Genomic DNA, 15826 nt, shown 5'->3' on the forward strand with positions numbered 1-15826 from the left:
GGTGAAGGGAGAAGGGGAAGTGGAGCCAAGCGTGGGGATTTGCCAAGTGAGGGTGGCCTTCCACCCCATTCATCCAGAGGTTTGGCTGAGCACCCCCCAAGAGCCCACAGAATTGTGGAGGACCAGGGGTCCCCAGCTGCACAGGGCTCATGGCAGAACATGAGACATGCCACACACCCAAAATGAGGAAGTTGGGGGGTGCTTTTTCTCAGCCTTCCTGACCTAGTGTGACCTCCTCTGGGCCCATGTAATAGGCCTCCACACCCCCTTATGCCTGGTGCAGGCACCCTGTTCACTTCTATGTCCTTGTAGGTCCCTTTCCAAGGACTCTACCTGCTTGACTGCTCCCAAAGCAGCCAGAGCCAGTAATGCCCCTGGTGGGGAACAGGGCTGGAGAGCAGGCTGGCACAAAGCAGGAGGGAGGGACAGAGAGGTCTGTCACTCATTCCAGAGAAGCATCATGGGGTGGACTCCTCTGACCTGGCTCCTTTGGTTTCCCATGGCTGGGGTCCTTCTCTCCCTCTGGAGCCTGTAACGTCCCCGCTCTCTCAAATTCCTCATACAGCAAACTTATTCCACTCTCTTTACCCAGAAATAGGTCAGACTCAACTACATCCATATCTCATTTCTTCCTAACAGCGTTTTATTTCGTTTTTTAGATGGAGTCTTGCTCTGTTGTCCAGGCTGGAGTACAGTGACACAATCTTAGTTCACCGCAGCCTCCACCTCCTGGGTTCAAGCAATTCTCCTGCCTTAGCCTCCCTAGTAACTGGGATTACAGGCGCCTGCCATCACGCTCGGCTAAGTTTTGTGTTTTTAGTAGAGATGGGGTTTCATCATGTTGGCCAGGCTAGTCTTGAACTCCTGATCTCAAGTGATCCGCCCCGCCTCGGCCTCCCACTGTGCTGCGATTACAGGCGTGAGCCACGGCGCCCGGCCCCCCAACAGCATTTTAAAGATGAAATGAGACTCAGAGAGGAGTCTGATGGCTGCAGTAAGGAATGAGGAGTCAAGCTCCTTAGTGTGTGCTACAAAAACCCTGCACACCTGACCATGTTCACAGCTCCCTGCCACCCATTCCCATCCTACCCTCTTGCCAAACGGATGCACTTGCTTTCCCCAAAACATGCCCTGTCATCTCCAAGTTTTTGCTCCTGATGTTCCCCTGGCTAGAATACCCCTAGGATGTCCTACTGAATTGTGAGTCAACCTTTAAGACTCAAAGTGTGGGCCGGGCATAGTGGCTCATCACTTTGAGTCTCATCACTCAATCTCATCACTTTGGGAGGCCAAGGCAGGAGGATCACTTGAGACCAGAAGTCTGAGACCAGCCTGGGCAACACAGTGGGACTCCATTTCTAAAAAAAAAAAAAAAATACAAAAATTACCTGAGCATGGTGGTGTATGCCTGTAGTCCCAGCTACTCAGGAGGCTGAGGCAGGAGGATGGCTTGAGTCCACAAAGTTGAGGCTGTAGTGAGCTATGATTGCACCACCACTACAGTTGAGCCTTGGCAACAGTGAGACCACCTCTCAAAAAAAAACAAAAAAAGAGACTCCAAGTGTGCTCCACTGTTCCTTTTACACCTTCAGTAAGCCATCAGGGGCTGTGTCCTAAATGTATCTCCAGCCCTTCACATAGGGCCTGGCAAGGTAAGAGACCAATAAATACGCACCATTTGGCTTCATTTCACTAAATCATTAGGGTCCAGAGGTATGGTCAGCACTTGGAACCCTGTGGAATGGCCTCAAGATCAGAATCCTCTTGCCCAATTCTTGGCTGGGAAGCAGGTGACATCTAGAATCCATGAGGGTATGGGTGATCTCCTGGGTTCTGGACATTTGCACTGAGTTTATTCAATCACTCAACAATATATATTAGGTCTGGGCTGAGCACGGTGTCTCACGCCTGTAATAATCCCAGCACTTTGGGAGGCCGAGGCAGGTGGATCACCTGAGGTTGGAAGTTCGAGACTAGCCTAACCAACAGGGAGAAACCTTGTCTCTACTAAAAATACACAATTAGCTCGGCATGGTGGTGCATGCCTATAATCCAGCTATTCGGGAGGTTGGGGCAGCAGAATCACTTGAACCCAGGAGGTGGAGGTTGCAGTGAGCCAAGATCATGCCATTGCACTCCAGCCTGGGCAACTAGAGTGAAACTCCATCTCAAAAACAAAACAAAACAAAAGAAACCAATATATATTAGGTCTGTTATGCTCTAAACACTGTGCCAGGTGCTGGGGATTAAAGATGAATACAGAAATGAACTGGAAGGATACAGTGAAGCTAAAACTTAAAGAACACAACAAATCTGTAAAAGACAAACAAAAGAGGGTTTAATCTGTGCTTCTGTCCAGGTATGCGGAGCTGGGGGTGTGGTTGCTCCTGCACAAGAGCATTCCTAAAGCAAAGATTTGAGGGGAATTAGATTTCTAATACCCAGGTTGGGTCTCACTTTCAGGAAGGTGTGAGACCTGAATCCTAAGCTGGACTCATTGTTCCCCTAATTCCCAGCATAGGATCTGTAAATTAGCGGTCTGGGTGGCAGCCGATTCGTCATTCAGAGGCTCAGAACACCGTGAAACTATGCTTTCCTGACTCAAGAGACCCTACCTTGACGTGGGCCCTTTTGAAGAGCATCTACCCCCCGCAGGAGGGTCTCAGGCGACCTTCTTGGAAGGTGTGACCACTTGAAAAGGAGGAGGTGGCCAGGCGCGGTGGCTCTCGCCTGTAATTCCAGCACTTAGGGAAGCCGAGGCGGGGGAATCGCTTGAGCCCAGGAGTTTGAGACCAGCTTAGGCAAGATAGGGAGACACCCCCCCACCCCGCCCCGTCTCTACAAATAATTAAAAATTCAGCCGGGTGTGGTGGCGGGAGCAGGAGCCACTCGGGAGGCTGAGGCAGGAGTATCGCTGGAGTCCTGGAGGTGGAGACTGCAGTGAGCCGTGATCGCGCCACTGCATTCCAGCCTGGGCGACAGAGCGAGACCCGTCAATCAGTCAATCAATCAATCAATCAATCAATCAATCAATCAAGAGGAGGCTGGCGAGAGCATGCTCGTGACCACCCAGGGCGACACGGACCCTAACCCCAAACCATACCCCACCGTCCCGCCCGGCGCCCTCCTAAGAGCGCAGCTTCCGGAGCAACGCCGCTGACCCCCGACCCCAGGGCCTTGGCGCTGATTGGCCAGCGATAACGCGGGGCGGAACCAAATCTTAAAGGATCCGGGAGCTAAGCTAGACCCGGGTGGCGGTGGCAGCTGCGAAACCCAGGGAGCCGATGCCACGTGACCCAATGTGGGCTTCTTTTAAACCTTTCTAATGCCCATAACCCAGCCTCAGGCCCATGGAGCCCATGAGAGACTGCCCGCTGTTCGGGGGCGCCTTTTCCGCCATCCTCCCCACGGGGGCCATTGACGTAAGGTGAGAAGGCCGGGGCGCCCAGGGGCGGCTGACTGGGTGGGTTGTGGGAAGAGACCGGGGTCAACCAGGGTCTGCCTTGCCTCACTCCAGCGACCTCCGACCGGTCCCGGACAATCAAGAAGTTTTCTGCCATCCCGTGACGGACCAGAGCCTGATCGTGGAACTTCTCGAGCTGCAGGCCCACGTGCAGGGCGAAGCGGCTGCGCGGTGAGGGAAGGGCCCTGGGCTGGCCAATGGCAGGGGCGGGGCCGGGGCAGTGGGCGGGACCCGCGGCCGACGGTTAATCTGGGCGGTGAGAACATGCAGGGGCCAGGAGCCAGCCGTGCAACTTAAAGATGCTCCCGGGGAGGAGGCCAGAGATGTCCCTTCCTGACCCCGCTTCCCTACTCCAGGTACCACTTTGAGGATGTTGGTGGCGTGCAGGGGGCTAGAGCTGTCCATGTGGAGTCTGTTCAGCCTCTCGGTTTGGAGAACCTGGCCCTGAGGGGCTGCTGTCAAGAAGCCTGGGTCGTCTCTGGCAAGCAGCAGATAGCTAAGGAAAACCAGCAGGTGAGGGCCTGAGAGTGTGCAATGTCCTGGAAGGGCGGTAGCGGGGGCACAGAGATCCAGGTAAGCATGCTGACTCTGATCCCCTTAGGTAGCAAAGGATGTGACACTTCATCAGGCCTTGCTGAGGCTGCCCCAGTACCAGACTGATCTCTTGCTCACCTTCAATCAGCCCCCGTAAGGAGGAAGGAACGGGCGGGTATCTCATGACTGGGTTTCCAGGAGAATCGGGCTGGGAGGGACAGAACAGGGAGACTCACTGGTGGGATCCTCCAAGGAAGCAGGAGTGGGCCAGAGGTTTGGGGTAACTGATACCCCGGTCCTCTGGAACCGAAATTGGCAATTTCCAAACCTCAGGCCTGGATGATGTTCTCTCTCCATCTGTTTCCCCACCCCAAGCCCTGACAACAGGTCATCTCTTGGCCCTGAAAATCTGTCACCTCCACCCTGGAGCCTGGGTGACTTTGAACAGCTGGTGACCAGTCTGACCCTTCATGATCCCAACATCTTTGGTCCCCAGTAAAGGTGCTGAAGCACTGTATGATGTTGCTGAGAACTTGGGGACTCGGTTCTGTGAGGGGGAAAAGAGGTTGAAAAGAGGGTTTCCTCTCATTTCTTCCCTGTGCATAAACATAGGACAATCCCTCTTCAGAATAAACTTGCTTTATAATCAATATAATCTCTGTGCCTTTGAATCTAACAAGAGGCCTGGGTCCCGGACACCTGGGAATTGGGTCTCCCAATTCCCTTTGGTTTTGGAGGGAGGACTTTAAAGCTGTTCATGGGAGCAGGAGGGACTCAAGGGTGGCAGTGGTGAGAGGGAGGAAATACACTTTGGGATGACTGGTTCAGCCCTGAGACAGGGGTGTGAATTACCCAGGGAATGGGTAGGGAAGGTTTAAAGCAACACCCAAGGAAAGAAGGGAAACGCTTGTAGTGTTCAACCCTGAGAACAGATGGGGAGTGGGGTTAGCTGTCCCCCATGGATGGATGAAAGGTCAGTCACCAGGACATAGTGGTGGAGGCACAAATGGCCAAGGAGTGCTCATTTGGTGGAGTCTGGGAGAAAGGCTGTTATTTAGTGTATGTGTAGTAGAGGGAGCGCAGCTGGTCCCAGAAGAAGAGGGAGAGGATGGTGTGGGGGCCGAGGCGGAAGTAGGAGGCACCTATACCCTTGTACATGCCAAAAATGCCCTCGGTCCGAGCTGTCTGCAGCAGAGCGTCCAGTATCCCCCGGTACATGAGGCCCTGAGAGCATGTCAGAGAGGGAGGGAGAGCAAGAGAAGGAGTTTGTCAGAGCCCACCAGGGGCAGCTCCTCCACAGGCTGCATTTCAGGCTATCCCACCTGCACCCGCAATCTGCCTCCCCGAACCCCTGCTTCCCTGCCTGCATCCCAGAGCACTTCCTTACCTTGCCCTGTGCATCTGTGGGCTGGTTGTAGAGCCTTGTGCAGGCCACATCAAAGGGTGCCATGGCCAAGACCACTGCAATGCCACTCACCATGGCAGCCACTAGAGCCAACTTCCAGCTCTGAGGAGGAAAGATCTAAGGGGGTAGAGAGGAAGAGCATTGTCAACCAGCCAACCATTCCACCCCAAAGACAGGACAGTCCCTGCCCTGGGGACACAGATGCTGGTAACTCGGGGAGCTTCCATTGCACCAGTTATAACAGTGCAAAAACACTGAGAAGGTAGAAGGCCAGGGTACCCTGAAGGCTCAGGTACCCCTTCTGGGAGGAAGTGACAAGAGAACTGCGGGAAGGGTCTAAAGAGTCAGTGACTTCCAAGCCCTCCTGCCACTCCCTCACCTTTGAATGTGGGGCACCATCCCCTCCAGGGCCCAGTGCAGCTTGCCCTCCCCTTCCCCTCCTTCCCGAAACAGACCCACCCATTTCCCAGGCAGTACCTCCCACTGGCTCAGGAGGTCCTTGGTGGATGAGAAGGTGCACAGCTGGGTGGAGGAACCGATGATAACTCGGGGCAGGCCGCCCAGAGCCCCACGCCACAACCCCACCAGACCATGTTTCTGGCCAATCTCGGTTAGCGCCTGAAACATGCCCTAGTGTGGGGAAGACCAGGGGGTGGGGTTCAGACAGCCCAGCTTCAGGGGCTGCCATCCTAACACTGCCAAGGATGGGTACTTAATAGGAACCTGTCGTCCAGACAACCAGTTCAATGTGGGCTTAGAGCCAGAATGGGGCCCTTGGTTGTCTAGTCACCCCACTGTTCCCTCCCTGGGCTCCCAAGAACTGGGGTGGGATGCATGGAAGTGAGGGCATTCACTGGTCAGGAGAAACAGGGGCAGAAAATCAGAGGAACTGGAATACATATTGGAAAGAGGCGTTGGGCGTGGTGGCTCATGCCTGTAATCCTAGCACTTTGGGAGGCCAAGGTGGGTGGATCACCTGAGGTCAGGAGTTTGAGACTAGCCTGGCCAATGTGGTGAAACCCCATCTCTATTAAAAATACAAAAATTGCCGGGTGCAGCGGCTCATGCCTGTAATCCCAGCACTTTGGGAGGCCGAGGCGGGCGGATCACAAGTTCAGGAGTTCGAGACCAGCCTGACCAACATGGTGAAACCCCGTCTCTACTAAAAATACAAAAATTAGCTGGACGTGGTGGCACATGGCTATAATCCCAGCTACTCAACAGGCTGCAGCAGGAGAATCACTTGAACTCGGCAGGCAGAGGTTGCAGTGAGCCGAGGCCATGCCACTGCACTCCAGCCTGGGCAACAGAGTGAGACTCTGTCTCAACAAAACAAAACAAAATTTAGCTGGGTGTGGTGGTGCACACCTGTAGTCCCAGCTACTTGGGAGGCTGAGGCAGGAGAATCGCTTGAACCTGGGAGGCGGAGGTTGCAGGGAGCTGAGATCGTGCCACTGCACTTCAGCCTGGGCAACAGAGCGAGACTCCGTCTAAAAAAAAAAAAAAAAAAGAAAAGAGGGTCTGGGTAGGCTCCAGGGGCAAAATGGGACAGAACCAATGGGTTGAGCAGAGCAGCGGCTGGGATTGGAGCTGTTGGGTACAGGCAGAAAGCTAGGGGAAAAGAGAAAGGATGATCAGGGACTTTGGCAGACTTGGGAACTCTCACCTGATGCTTATACTGGTGCCCTACAGCAATTTCTGAGGCTGCCTGTGCCTGCAGATGTGTCTTCACCTGCGAACAAGAGAGTATCATAGCCTATGCCCCAGTGGCCATCGTCCTACCTCAGAACCAAATGTCTGACCCCCTCACATTTCCTCTAGGGTGTTCAGCAATGAATATCCTCTTATTCTGATAATTATTGTTGTTCCTACTTAACAAATTGGTTAACAAAAAGACTGTCTCTAGGCTCCAGCTGCGAGAGGATGGATCTCCCAGCACTGCAAGACACCCCACCCCCTTCATATCCTTCTTCCTTGGGGCTAGCAGTTGGGGGTGGAGTGGCTGGAGAATGGCAATATTTCCTTAGGCATGTTAGGCAAGACCTGGGTGTCCAGCCTCTCATGCCAGCTCCCATTCCCAGACCGGATCTCCAGCCACCCCTTCTATCAGGCTCCCCATCAGACTCTGGGCAAAACTTGCTCTCTAGCCCCCACTCCCCATAAAGGTATCTAGTTGACTTTGGAGAGACCACTGTCCCTGAAACTCAAACCCTGCGAATGAGACCAGACTGCCTCTGCTACAGGACGTACTACTTCCCAGTCTCCTTTGCTCTGAGGAGCACTAAGCAGGGCCTAGTCCTAGCAATAAACAGCTGTGTGACCTTGAGTGGATCACTTCCCCTCTCTGGGCCTCAGGCTCTTGACCTTTCACCTATATCAGATAACTCAAAGGGGCAGACGTTGAGATTGTTAATTCTGTAATAACCAGGATCTTCCTGATCCCTACACTCCCTGACGTATGTTAAATTCCTTATCCTCCCCTTCACAAATCCAACCTCAATATCAACACATAATAATAAAAACAATGCTACCAAATGCTTACTCTCTGCCAGGATTCGCACTAATGCTTCCATGTCTGCCGCATTTGTGTCCCTCCATCCTCCCAATAATCACACAGAAAGGCCACTACAATTATTACCATTTTACAGATGTAGCAACTGAAGCTCACCAACTAGTAATTTTCAAAGCCAGGACTTTAGTTCCAGAAAGGTTGATTCCAAAGCCCATAATCTTTTTTTTTTTTTTTTTTTTGAGACAGAGTCTTGCCCTGTCGTCCAGGAGTGTAGTGGCGTGATCTCGGCTCACTGCAAGCTCTGCCTCCCAGGTTCACACAATTCTCCTGCCTCAGCGTCCCGAGTAGCTGGGACTACAGGGGCCTACCACCACGCCCGGCTAATTTTTTGTATTTTTTAGTAGAGACGAGGTTTCACCGTGTTAGCCAGGATGGTCTGGATCTTCTGACCTCGTGATCCTCCCGCCTTGGCCTCCCAAAGTGCTGGGATTACAGGCGTGAGCCACGGTGACTGGCTCCATAGTCAATAATCTTAATCGATACATTCAATCGTGTCCATCAGATGGGTGTGTATAGGGCAGGTCAGAAGACTCCAAAGCCTACCAGCTCTTTCCTGATGCCTTTCCCTGCTTGCAGTGGGGTAGCACCCTGCCACCTATGCCCTTGGGAAAGGCCAGGCTCCTATTCTACAACAAGGATCTGCCCTGAAGGTCCCAGGCAAGAATCCTCTTCTTACCATGTAGATGGGGCTCCCCAAGTAGGCTCCCATGACCCCAGCCATGGCCCCAGCCACTGCGCTGCGGGCAGGACTGTGGGTGCCTTCGGCTGTGTGCAGGTAGCCCCCAGCCTCAGCCAGTCCATAGGTGCCCAGTCGGATGCCATTCATCAGGAACTGGTATAAGAGGGCGGGGGCCAGGCCTTTCTGCAGGGCAGCCAGGCCATCCACCTTGCCGATGGTGATGAACGCATGGAAGACATTTCGGTAGTGCCGCTGGTATGTGCCAGGGGCCTGCAGTTCTCCCTGCAACTGCATCCTGGTCTTCACCACCTCCAGGGGATTGGTGAATACACAGGCCCCGCAGGCTGCCAGGCCACTCATCAAGAAGTCCATGGTGGGATAACTGTAGCAGGGACTGGCCCAAGAGTAAGAAAGTAAAAATGGGCGTCAGAAAGCGGGGTTGGAAGACAGGGGAAGGCCTGTTTCAGCAGTACAGGCTGCAGAAGGTAAGAATTTAGGTTTGCAGTCAAGTGTGTCAGGGTCAAATGTCAAGTCGTCAAATGGAAGTGGTCAGCTGGAATTTGGGAGTCAGGAGCTGGCAAGCAGGGAAGAGACAGAAATCTAGGAGATTCTGGTGAGAAGCTTATGGCAGGACCCTCTGAGGTCAAGGAGGGGCAAAAGACAGAAGGTGGCAGGTGGGATGGCTCAGGATGGCGGCCGACGGGGGCGGGGGAGTAGAGGAGGGAACCGCGGAGCTGGGAGATGGAAGCCAGGCAGGCAGGAAAAAGAAAGCCAGCAGGTTAGAGAAGAAAAGGATCCGGGAGAAAAGCCGGTGATTTCCTCGAGCCAGCAACGAGATCTGGATCCGAGAAAGAAGTCAGGACCCAGGCAGCCACCGGAGGTCGCAGCAACTTCAACCCTGGGTACCCTGCGGAGGCCGGGCAGCCACACTCCTGCCACTGGAGCGCTGGGCCAATGGGGAGCCTTCGAGAGCCGCAGCCGAGGCCCTCAGCCAGTCAGCGCTGAGCCGGCTCCGCGGCCAATGGGAGGAGCTCTCGGCGCTCTGGTCCCCGGAATCAGCCGAAGGCAGTTGGAATTAACTCTCCCTGCCCCGTGACCAGCGCTTGGCCGGCTCCGGAAACTCCCAGGCTCCGGAAAGGAGGCCTGGGACGCGGAGGTTTTGTCATTGGCAGGAAAGAGACCTGGGTTCCCGATCGAACACAGAGGCTGAGCGCAGCGGTTCCCCATTGGGGTGCTGGGACCGCCCCTCGGGTGGGCGGAGGGCTCCCTTCTTTAGCTTCCTACCCCGGGTTGTGACCGGGTGGGGTCACCTAAGTTCAGGTCCACGCCATGCTTGGTGCCGGCGCCCGGAGAGCCCGGAAGCCGCGGACCGGCCTGAGCAGGGAGAGGGACACACCTGTGCTGCGGAGCCAGTCTCCTGAGGCTGCACCAGGTGGTGCAGCAGGTTCTAGCTCCGGGGCGTGGCTGGCCGCGGGCGCCGAGGGTGGGAGGCCTGAAAGATGGAGGAAGGAACTTGGTTAAATCCTTAGGCTTTTTTTCTTTTCTTTTCTTTTTCTTTGAAACGGAGTCTCGCTCTGTCGCCCAGGCTGGAGTTCAGTGGCGCGATCTCAGCTTACTGCAAGCTTCGCCTCCCAGGTTCACGCCATTCTCCTGGCTCAGACTCCCTAGTAGCTGGGACTACAGGCGCCTGCCACCACGCCCGGCTAATTTTTTGTATTTTTAGTAGAGACCACGTGTTAGACCAGGATAGTCTCGATCTCCTGACCTTGTGATCCGCCCGCCTCGGCCTCCCAAAGTGTTGGGATTACAGGCGTGAGCCACCGCGCCCGGCCAAGATTTCATCGTTGTTTTAAATCTTGAATTCGTGTTGGGTGCGGTGGCTCACCTGTAATTCCAGCACTTTGAGTGGCTGAGGCAGGAGGATTGCTTGAGCCCTCGGAGTTCGCGACCCACTTGGGCAAAATGGTGAAATCCTCTTTCTAAAAAAGAAGATTAAAAAAAGAGATACAAGCTGGGCGCAGGGGCTCACGCATGTAATCTCAGCACTTTGGGAGGCCGAGGCGGGCATATTATGAGGTCAAGAGATCAAGACTATCCTGGCCAACATGATGAAACCCCATCTCTACGAAAAATACAAAAATTAGCTGGGCATGGTGGCTCATGCCTGTATTCCCAGCTACTCAGGAGGCTGAGACAGGAGAATCTCTTGAACCCAGGAGGCAGAGGTTACAGTGAGCCGAGATGGCGCCTCTGCACTCCAACCTAGTGACAGAGCGAGACTGTCAAAAAAAAAAAAAAAAAAAAAAAAAGAGAGAGAGAGAGAGATACAGTGGATGCTTTATTCACATTTCATTGGTTTTTGCTCAAAGTCCTTTTTCTGTTCCAGAATCCCATCCAGGATACCAAGTTACATTGAATTGTCATGTCTGTAGCTCCTGTTTTTTTTCCAATCTTATCCAGGCTGGAGTGCAATGGTTGATCTCCGCTCACTGCAACCTCTGTCTCCTGGGTTCAAGCGATTCTCCAGCCTCAGCCTCCTGATATAACATTTTTCTTTTTTTCCCCTTTCCATATTGTACATTTTGGAAGGAAATCACTAAGCACAGTTCACATTAAAGAATACATACTATCAACATGACTTGATACATACTATCAACATGACTCATCACTGTTGATATTGACCTTGATCATCCGGCTGAGGTGGCATTTGTCAGTTTTTCCCATTATAACATTATTCTTTTTTTTTTTTTTAAATGGAGTTTCAGTCTGTCGCCCAGGCTGGAGTGCAGTGGCGTGATCTCAGCTCACCGAAACTCCACCTCCCAGGTTCAAGCAATTATCTGCCTCAGCCTCCCAATATAACATTTTTCTTTTTTTCCCCTTTCCATATTGTACATTTTGGAAGGAAGTCACCAAGCACAGTTCACATTAAAGAAGTAGGAAGTGGCCGGGCGCGGTGGCTCAAGTCTGTAATCCCAGCACTTTGGGAGGCCGAGACGGGCGGATCACGAGACGGGCGGATCACGAGGTCAGGAGATCGAGACCATCCTGGTTAACACAGTGAAACCCCGTCTCTACTAAAAAATACAAAAAACTAGCCGGACGAGGTGGCGGGCGCCTGAGGCAGGAGAATGGCGTGAACCCGGGAGGCGGAGCTTGCAGTGAGCTGAGATCAGGCCACTGCACTCCAGCCTGGGCGACAGAGCGCGACTCTGCCTCAAAAAAAAAAAAAAAAGTAGGAAGTTATGCCTCTCCCTCCTTGAAAGGGGAGTATATAAATACATTATTTGGAAGTTATTTTATTTTTGAGATGGAGTCTTACTCTGTTGTCCAGACTGGAGTGCAATGGCACGATCTCGGCTCACTACAACATCTGCCCCCCGGGTTCAAGTGATTCTCCTGCCTAAGCCTCCCGAGTAGCTGGGAATACAGGCAGTCACCACCATGCCCAGCTAATTTTTGTATTTTTAGTAGAGACAGGATTTCACCATGTTGGCCAGGTTGGTCTCAAACTCCTGACCTCAGATGATCCCCCCGCCTCAGCCTCCCAAAGTGCTGGGATTACAGCTGTGAGCCACCACGCCCGGTCTGGAGTTCTTTCATATGAGATATCCCCTATTATTTATTCAACCATTTATTTAATTGGGATGGACTCATGGACATTTATACTTTGAGTTATAATCCAATATACTTCATATTTATTTTCTAGCTAATTTCATTCTAGCTTTGGCCTTTGAGAGCTCTTTCCGTTGGTTCCTGTGTCTCTTTAGCATACCCCCATCAATTTTTTTTTGCACACAAAAGTTTTTAGTTTATTAATGTTCTCGTGAAAAATTCACAATGGCCACAGATGTTATTGTAGCATCTTTACTCCTTCAGCTTTTTGCCAGCACCAACACTGTCCTTTGCAGTCCCCCTGACTTTCTTCATTCTGGTCTTGTGTTCCTTTCATTGCTTTCTTGAGGTCTTTTTCTTCTCATCCAGGCCATGTCTTGCAAGTCAGCATTTGGGTTTATTTTTCTCTGCATAATCCAGTGAACCATAAATCATGCCAAAGCCAGTTGCCTTGCCACCACCAAAATGAGTTCTGAATCCAAATACAAAGATGAGGCCAGGCGTGGTGGCTCACGCCTATAATCCCAGCACTTGGGAAGGCACAGGCAGGCAGATAACCTGAGGTCAGGAGTTTGAGACAAGCCTGGCCAACATGGTGAAACCCTATCTCTACTAAAACTATAAAAATTAGCCGGGCACAGTGGCATGCACCTGTAATCCCAGCTACTCGGGAGGCTGAGGCAGGAGAATCACTTGAACTGGGGAGGCGGAGGTTACAAAAAAAAAAAAAAAAAAACCCAAAAATGTTTAATTAAGCCCAAGGTCGCCTAGATTTTCTCCTATGTTTTCTTCTAGAAGCTTTATAGTTTTACTTTTTACATTTAGATCTATGATCCATTTTGAGTTAATTTTTGTAAACTATGTGAGGTCTGGGTTTGGTTTCTTCTTCCTCCTCCTCCTCTCTTCTTTTTCTACTTCTTTTTCTCCTTCTTCTTCTTCCTCTTCCTCCTCTTCTTCTTCCTTCTTTCTTCTTCTTCTTTTTCTTCCTTCTTCTTTCTTCTTCTTCCTTTGGTCCTTTGTAAAAAATCTGTTTTCTATATTTGTGTGGCTCGATTTCTGGGCCGTCTCTTCTGTTCCCTTGATCTGTGTGTCTAGTCTTTGACCAATATCATGCTGTCTTGATTTATTGTAGGCTGTTATCATTTTTTCCTGGATGTCAGTGTCCTGAGTCAGAGTTGAGAGGAATTGTATAGGGAACATAAAAGTTCCCAGGTGTCTGAAAGAAGGGGTGGTACCATAGAGAGGGAGCCAGAACCACGCGGAGGCTTGGAGGGCCGGTGGCAGTGTTTTTCTTGCCTCCTTGTTGGTTGCCCTAGACACTGATGGGTTCCTCTTGGCTGCTGACCCCTCACCTGAAGTGCTCAGACTCCACCTAGTGGTGGCGTGGAAGGATCGTCTGTGTATATCCTCACCTGGACCAAAACCTGTATAAGCTCCCTTTGTGAGGGATTGTTTTGTTGTTGTAAGTGACAGAAATCCAGCTCAAACTAGCTTGCAAAAAGGGAACTCATTGACTCACACAACTGAAAACTCCAGACACAGATATGACTTCAGGCCAGCAGAATCAGGCACTCAAATCTGACTCTCTCCACCTCTGCCATGTATCGGTTTTATTCTCGGGCCACCTCATTGATGGCCACTAGTACCTCCAGGCCCATATTCCACCAGCTTAGCATCCTCAGTGGAAATGTAACTGCCCAGCGGGCTCCCCCTGGCCTCTGCACAATGCCGTCATTGCAGTAAAGAAAGAGTTTAATCGACACGAGGCCAGCCATGCCACATGCAAAATTGATTGCATTATTACTCAAATCAATCTCCCTGAAAACTCAGAGATCAGGGTTTTTGATAATTTGGTGGGTAGGGGGTCGGAAAGTGGGGAGTGCTAATTGGTCAGGTGGGAGATGAAATCATAGGGAGTTGAAACTCTCCTCTTTCACTGAGTCGGTTCCTGGATGGGACCAGATGAACCAGTTTATTGATGTGGGTGTTGCCAGATGATGCTTTGAGTGCAGGGTCTGCAAAATATCACAAGCCTTGATCTTAGGTTTTACAACAATGATGTTATCCCCAGGAGCAATTTGGGGAGGTTCAGAATCTTGCAACCTCCAGCTGCATGACTCCTAAACCAAATCTTGTGTGGTTTTTTTTTTTTTTTTTTTTTTTTTGTGAGACAGAGCGTTGCTTTTTTCACCTAGGCTGGAGTGCAATGGCATGGTCTCTGCTCACTGCAGCCTCCGTCTCCTGGGTTCAAGCAATTGTCCTGTCTCAGCCTCCCGAGTAGCTGGGACTACAGGTGTGCGCCACCACACCTGGCTAATTTTTTGTATTTTTAGTACAGATGGGGTTTCACCATGTTGGCCAGGCTGGCCTTGAACTCCTGACCTCGTGATCCGCCAACCTCGGCCTCCCAGAGCGCTGGGATTACAGGCGAGAGCCACTGTGCCCAGCTGAAATGGGAGTTTTATTATTACTCAAATCAGTCTCCCCAAGCAGAATCAGAGTTTTTAAAGATCATTTGGCGGGTAGGGGGTAGGGGCTTGGGAAGTGGGGCGTGCTGATTGGTCAGGTTGGAGATGGAATTGTAGGGGCTAGAAGTGAGTTTTTCTTGCTGTCTTCTGTTCCTGGGTGTGATGACAGAACTGGTTATGTCAGATTAAGGTCTGAGTGGCATCAGCTGATTCATGGAGCCCGTGGCTGCATGACCCCCAAACTAATTTATAATCTTGTAGCTAATTTGTCAATTTATTAGTCCTGCAAAGGCAGACCAGTCCCCAGGGAAGAAGGGGGTCTTTTCGGTTAAGGGCTATTACCAATTTTGTTTCGAGTCAAACCATGAACTGAATTCCTTCCCAAAGTTAGTTCAGCCTACGCCAAGGAATGAACAAGGACAGCTTAAAGGTTAGAAGCAACATGGAACTGGTTAGGTCTGATTTCTTTCACTGTCCTAATTTCCTCCATTATAACTTTGCAAGGTGATTTTAAGACCCCGTCTCAAAAACAAACAAACAAACAAACAAAAACTACTGTGATCCACTCCCCTTACCTCTGCTCTGAAGCCTTCAGGGCCTGTCTGCCCTGTGTGATTGCTCACCATATGGCCTCCATGTGTCCCTCTTTTCATTTCAGGTAAGTTTCCTTTTCACAGTTTTCCAGACGTGCCTACTTTTCTATATGCTGTGCCTGCACTTCCCTGGATTCCCACAGCGCTCATTCATGCCCTGCCTCTTAGCTTGGCTAAACCCCTCTACCTGATTTTGGCTAAACCCCTCTACCTGATTTTAAAGGAACAGTCTAAGTGCCTCTTCTCCCTGACACCCACTTTTCCCAACCAACAGGTCAGTGACATGAGGAAGACTGAAGGAGGCTGCTGGGTGTGGACACAAAGAGATGGGGCAGACACTTGAGGGCTCCTTCATCCTTCCAGAACAGACTATCCAAGCAAAGTCTAAACCAACCACATTGAAGCTCCTAGGGTTACTTTATTAACAATATTTCAAAAAGACTTCAAATTGAAGCCTTTTTTTTCTCTCTCTCCTTTTTTTTTTTTTTTTTTTTTTT

General features: G+C 51.4%; 2 protein-coding genes across 4 annotated transcripts; one reads left to right on the plus strand and one right to left on the minus strand.

Moving 5' to 3' along the window:
• Positions 1-3015: 3015 nt before the first annotated feature.
• On the plus strand, positions 3016-4647 carry RANGRF (RAN guanine nucleotide release factor). Its single transcript, XM_023193154.3, has 5 exons — positions 3016-3427; positions 3518-3634; positions 3820-3976; positions 4065-4150; positions 4373-4647. The coding sequence occupies exons 1-5, from the start codon at positions 3351-3353 to the stop codon at positions 4494-4496; spliced, it is 561 nt and encodes a 186-aa protein (XP_023048922.2). The 5' UTR covers positions 3016-3350; the 3' UTR covers positions 4497-4647.
• On the minus strand, positions 4619-10151 carry SLC25A35 (solute carrier family 25 member 35). 3 transcript variants are annotated; one of them, XM_023193151.2, is made up of 5 exons: positions 8651-10121; positions 7069-7134; positions 5880-6032; positions 5385-5519; positions 4621-5221 (listed from the first exon to the last, which is right to left on the minus strand). In XM_023193151.2, the coding sequence occupies exons 1-5, from the start codon at positions 9023-9025 to the stop codon at positions 5048-5050; spliced, it is 903 nt and encodes a 300-aa protein (XP_023048919.1). In that variant the 5' UTR covers positions 9026-10121; the 3' UTR covers positions 4621-5047. The 3 variants fall into 3 exon arrangements, with proteins under 3 accessions (XP_023048920.1, XP_023048921.1, XP_023048919.1); XM_023193152.3 differs by lacking the exon at positions 7069-7134 and having other exon boundaries at positions 4619-5221; positions 8651-10151; XM_023193153.3 differs by lacking the exon at positions 5880-6032 and having other exon boundaries at positions 4619-5221.
• Positions 10152-15826: the final 5675 nt, after the last annotated feature.

Source organism: Piliocolobus tephrosceles, chromosome 16 (assembly GCF_002776525.5).
Source record: "Piliocolobus tephrosceles isolate RC106 chromosome 16, ASM277652v3, whole genome shotgun sequence".
Classification (NCBI taxonomy): domain Eukaryota; kingdom Metazoa; phylum Chordata; class Mammalia; order Primates; family Cercopithecidae; genus Piliocolobus; species Piliocolobus tephrosceles.